Here is a 5445-nt window from a genome sequence, read left to right as displayed (position 1 = left end):
TTAAGAGTTATATAGCATGATCTTAGCACAAGCTTTACTTTTTTTTTAAAAAAAAAAAAAAAAAAACCAAATTTGAAGATATCCACTTTTATGTTGAATTTTAATTAATTGTTACAGAGTCTTATGTGAAGATTTTTTGGAAAACACGGGGACTGATGTAGAAATAATAAAAACTCCAGGGACTGAAAATATAACTGTAAACCTTAACGGAGCCCAGAGTGGCAGCCCACCCTGGCAAATGGGCTTTAACTATCAATACTGTATATTCCCACCAACCCACTCCCCACAACGTTCAATAAACTTCTCACGCGACTTTTAGCTCAGTGTCCTCACGCTCCAAAGTGAGCAACCGCGTGATTCGCGCTCAATTAAAGTTGGACATAAAATTTATTCAGTATCTTTTAGACGTAATAATTAGTATTATGATGCACTTTAGAATCTATTCCTTTTTTTATTAAAAATTCATTAAATGCTTATTTTCGTCTTTTAAAGTTTTAACAATTTCCTCCCTCTTATTTTTTTTTTATTTTTATAATAGGACAAGTATTCTATTATTGTCTAATTATATAATTTAGGAGGGAAAAAAAAAAAAAAGGAGGAGGTGTAATGTCCTTTAAAATCACTCATAGTTTCCTATTGAAGAATATGATTCTTTAACTAATTTTTTTTATTATTATTGTTATTATACATGATCAACCCCATCACCACAAATTAAAATAGTGTTTTTTATTTTAATTTATGCATATATTCTATATATTGATCCAATCACATTAAACTAATATATGTAAATATACTATAGTTATGAGTTGATATTTTATTGTTTAAGCAATGACATGCATCCTTCATATTTGAATCTCTACTTTTCTTTTTTCTTCTTTTTTCCCCTTTTAGTAGAAAGTTAAAAAAGCAAACACACAAAATATATAAAAAGAAAAGTAATAATGTTATTGTGAAATGATATTCTTTTCTAAATAGTATTAACTATTCATCTTTTGTCTATCTCAATTATAATTTTATTTTCAATATTAAAAAAAATTATGATTTTATTTGTAATCGTTATATATGAACCATAATTTTTATTTTTTAGAAATATATAATTTATGTACAAATACTCAAAAAATAAATCACTTACAATTTATTTATTTATTTATTTATTTTTTTTTTTGGGGTAGAAACTTCAATTTGTGAAGTCTACGCACAAAGAAGGTAGAGTGGGGAATACATCAGCGCGAAAAACCCCTAGTAATATAATTTCCGCGCTATAGAAACTAACGCCTAGAAGGGAAAAAAAAACCAAAGCAGAGGAGGCGGAGAGAGAGAGAGAGAGCAGACAGAAATAGTCATAAGGCAGTGAGACACAGAGAGACCACATTATAAGTTGCCGAGCAGCAGAGCACGAGCCTGCCTTTCACCAACAACAATGGCTATTGCCTTCTGCTTCACTCCCTCTTTTTCTCCCTCCTGTTCGTCCAATCTCAATCTCAATCTCAATCTCAACCGTCCGCTTATCTCATCATCATCTCTCCTCCATGTCCGCTTCAACGTAACTCCTCCAATCTCAACCGCCTCCCTTAACCTCCCTAACCGTCGAAACCACCACCATATACTTTTTGCTTCCTCTAACGGTGGAGACGACGGAGGCATGAACGGCCGTGATTCATCCGGAGGAGGCGGTAGTGGTGGCGGCGGCGGCGATAATCACGGAGACGGGCATGGTGAAGACAATGCGGGCGATAAGAACAGATTGGAGGCTCTTTTGGTTCTGAAGGAAGCGGGTAGGTCGTTGGAGAGTTTGCCCAAGGACTTGGCGGCGGCGATCCAGGCTGGGAGAATCCCTGGTTTGGTGGTGACCAGGTTTTTGGAGCTGGAAAAGTCGGGGGTACTCCGATGGCTGCTTCAGTTTGGGGGATTCAAGGAGAGGCTTTTGGCCGACGATTTGTTCTTGGCCAAGGTCGCAATGGAGTGTGGCGTCGGCATCTTCACCAAGGTTTGTCTTTTTTGTTCTTCTGGGAAGCAAAATGCGATCTTTTTTTTTTTAATCTATGCTGAATCAGAAATCATGTGGTTTAATTTCTGTTTTGGAGGGTATGAAAAGTTGAGGGAATTGTTTAAAATTAACGTTAATGGAGGAAAAAGATTACATTTTTTAATTTTTAATTATTATTATGCTGGATCAGTTAGACCAGTTTTCTTGTTGTTAATCTTATTTTATTTTTGTTTGTCTTGTAGACTGCCGCGGAGTATGAACGCCGCAGAGAAAATTTCTTCAACGAGATTGAAATTGTTTTTGCGGATGTGGTATGTATCTTTTTCATGTGAATTGTTTTTTTATCCATTTGCCTATTATGCTTTTGTTTCACTCTTGGTTCATTTATGATATGTTAGTAAAGTCACCCTTTTGTCTCGTTTCTGTTTCTGTAGTCTATACGATATTATCATACCAGTTGGGCTAAGGGCTGATATTATTTGTAAAAGTAAAATTTGAAGGTTTTGATGATGTTTGATTTTAGGAACTTACCTCATGTTAGAGTTGGTTCTTATCTTAGCCGACGAGGAGGGGACTTTTGATTAAACTCCTAATTGTAAACAGGCGGCAAAATAGTCAAACTCTGTTATATATTATACTCTGGATATTTGTAGTTTCCACCATTTAAGATTGCGGTATATTTTTTCTTAGGTAATGGCCATAATTGCAGATTTCATGCTTGTTTATCTTCCGGCTCCCACTGTTCCTCTCCGACCACCAATTGCAGTTAACGCAGGGCAACTTGCTAAGTTCTTCCATAACTGCCCTGATAATGCATTCCAGGTTATGTTTCTTCCTGTTGACTGCTGGACTAGTGAACTTGTCTAATCTTTTCCCAATTTTTTCTAAGATATATGGGTTACTAATATGATCCTTAAATTCTATCCACAGATTGCTCTCTCTGGAACATCATATTCACTACTACAGAGGATTGGTGCGATAGTGGTATGAAGATTTTTGCTGACCTGCTTGTATTTTATCATAAATTTGGAATGAAATGAATCATATGTTTATAATATCTTGATTTTTGTTCATGCAGCGTAATGGGACCAAGCTTTTTGCAGTTGGAACTGCTTCATCACTGGTTAGTTTTCATATAACTTTTTATTGGTATTTCTAAATACTGTTCCATTATTATCAGTAAAGTGTTTTGCTTGTCATTTCTTTTTCTTTATGTGTCCTCTTTTTGTTATGTAGAGCAAATATAGAGAAAATAAAAGGGATAAGAAAATTTACATCCTTTTCTTTCTTCTACCTGATTCTTGCCAAGTCTGACCGATGGAATCTCTTTAAATTTAGCTCAAAGTGAAAACATTAAGACACGCAAAAGGCTTTGTGACTACACATTTTTGCAAAACTGTTGTTTGTTTTGATATTCATATGATGGATTGGATTACATGGTAACATTTCCTACCTTAGCTTATTTTCTAAATGAAAAGTTTGGAACATATATTTTAGTCACGGGCCTGATGCCTTTGGAATTTTTCTTTGCTAATTTTTAACCAAGATGAACAAGGCCCTTTCTAATAGTGGACGTCTTATAGTTTCTGTTTAGTGATATCTATGTGACTGTTTAGTGATATCTATGTTACTGTTTAGTGCTATTGCTTTATTATCTTGGCTTATAAAAACTTTATGTAATTTTAATAGCACAATATCTGAGAAAGATGCATTTTATTTTCATTCAGGTTGGCACAGCTATGACAAATGCCTTGATCAATGCAAGGAAAGCTGTTGATAAGTCTGCTGCTGAGGAAGTTGAGAATGTGCCTATAGTATCTACCAGTGTTGCCTATGGTGTCTATATGGCTGTTTCTAGCAACCTCAGGTATGTATATGACTTGGCTGTGGTTTTGTACCTATTTTGCTGCTGCTCTGTTCTTCATTGGTTCCTTTACTTTGTCAATCTTACCTGGTATATTCAGTATGCTCTTTTATCACTCTTATGCTTACCATAAGTTCATAACTATTCTATTTGACCATTATTTTTTTCAAATTTCCTGTTGGTGTTGTACTTTCTAAATATTTCAAACTTAATTGGATTAATTTGGTAATTGTTGAATCAATGTGCATTTCTTAAATCAACATACCCAATGCATTTTTCTGGTTGCCTGGTGAATCCAATGCGTCACACCGTAGTGTGTTTCACATTTAGTAAAGTTATCATGTATGCCTGAAATTATATCATCATCCATCTAGTTTACTAGTGGCTGGTAATCTAGTATAGGACAAACTTAATATGATCCTTAAATTTATAATTATGTCTAATTGGCTTTTTCAAATGGATGGAGGCCCATTATATCATGAAAATGACTGTTGAACTAATAGAATCAGTAAAGTTAAAGGGAATGCTGAAATACGATAAATATTAGAAATGATGTCTTTCATGTTAATCTGATGTGGTTATTGTTAGCTTTTTTCATAAATTCCTAAAAACTTGATTCCATGGTTATCATTTTGTTTGCTGAAATATAATTTTGTATGACAGGTACCAAGTCTTGGCTGGAATTATCGAACAACGGATATTGGAACCCTTACTACACCAACACAAGCTCATGCTAAGTGCAGTATGCTTTGCTGTTAGGACAGGCAACACATTCTTGGGTTCATTATTGTAAGCATTTTTATTTATTTATTTATTTTTTTCCCTCTTCTGAACCTTCTTCATTCTAAACAATTTGTTTTTCGCCTTGGTGATGCACATCTTATAACTGTGTCTTACAACTTTGTATTGCAGGTGGGTGGACTATGCACGTTGGATAGGAATCCAGTAGAAGAATGGATGCATTTCCTAATTTGATTCTTTTTATCTTATGAAAGGGAAGTTGGTCTGCCCCACTATAAGATGTTGCATAAGTAGGTAGACTGAAGTATTGGGAATTGAAGGAAGGTTTGGGGGCTGCTAGGACATAGAGTTTTTCTTTTCTCCGACTATTTATACTGCTCATTACTCAGCTCAGCTGTCTTTTTTTTTTTTTTTTTTTTTTTTTTTTTTGGTTTATGTTTTTGATTCGCATTTTTCTTTTCCATTACACTTTCTGGATGTTGTAAGGATTGTGTTACAGAAATTTCAAACAGTTGAAACATTTTTTGTAATTTGGAATGATGCTTTGTAGTTGAATGGAAGAAACTTTACCACCCTCTTAAACCCCTGTATGGATTTATTATTTTTTTCTATGTCGTTGAGTTTTTCAAACAATGTCGTAGAATAGATAAAAGTAATGCTTTATTAGGCTCCTATTAAATGAAGATTTTGTTTTTCCTTTTTATTTTATTTTATTTTTTTATTTTTTTGAAGTTTAGTATAGTCATCAGGATAAGGCTTTTGGGCAATATTTCTCGTAATTGGGCTTCCATGAGGACTGAGCTATCTTTTCAACAACAACTCAATCTAAAACAAAGGGGAATTTTGCCCGATA

The 5445-nt window shown here is 34.2% G+C and overlaps 1 protein-coding gene across 1 annotated transcript; it reads left to right on the top strand.

The window, feature by feature from the left end:
* Nucleotides 1-1265: 1265 nt before the first annotated feature.
* LOC107412455 (protein RETICULATA-RELATED 4, chloroplastic) lies at nucleotides 1266-5164 on the top strand. The gene is made up of 8 exons (XM_016020233.4): nucleotides 1266-1987; nucleotides 2230-2298; nucleotides 2678-2809; nucleotides 2918-2971; nucleotides 3066-3110; nucleotides 3715-3854; nucleotides 4515-4640; nucleotides 4764-5164. The coding sequence occupies exons 1-8, from the start codon at nucleotides 1421-1423 to the stop codon at nucleotides 4798-4800; spliced, it is 1170 nt and encodes a 389-aa protein (XP_015875719.1). The 5' UTR covers nucleotides 1266-1420; the 3' UTR covers nucleotides 4801-5164.
* The last annotated feature ends 281 nt before the right edge of the window (nucleotides 5165-5445 follow it).

Source organism: Ziziphus jujuba, chromosome 10 (genome assembly GCF_031755915.1).
Source record: "Ziziphus jujuba cultivar Dongzao chromosome 10, ASM3175591v1".
NCBI classification, from domain to species: Eukaryota; Viridiplantae; Streptophyta; class Magnoliopsida; order Rosales; family Rhamnaceae; genus Ziziphus; species Ziziphus jujuba.
The sequence above is the reverse complement of the archived record's forward strand: the minus strand, read 5'-3'. Positions and strand labels throughout refer to the sequence as shown.

Excerpts from the sequence above, each read along its gene's own strand:
- LOC107412455 (XM_016020233.4), top strand. The coding sequence starts at position 1,421 with ATGGCTATTGCCTTCTGCTTCACTCCCTCTTTTTCTCCCTCCTGTTCG. Across the intron at positions 1,988-2,229 it reads GCGTCGGCATCTTCACCAAG|ACTGCCGCGGAGTATGAACG; the intron begins GTTTGTCTTTTT and ends TTTGTCTTGTAG. Across the intron at positions 3,855-4,514 it reads GCTGTTTCTAGCAACCTCAG|GTACCAAGTCTTGGCTGGAA; the intron begins GTATGTATATGA and ends TTTGTATGACAG.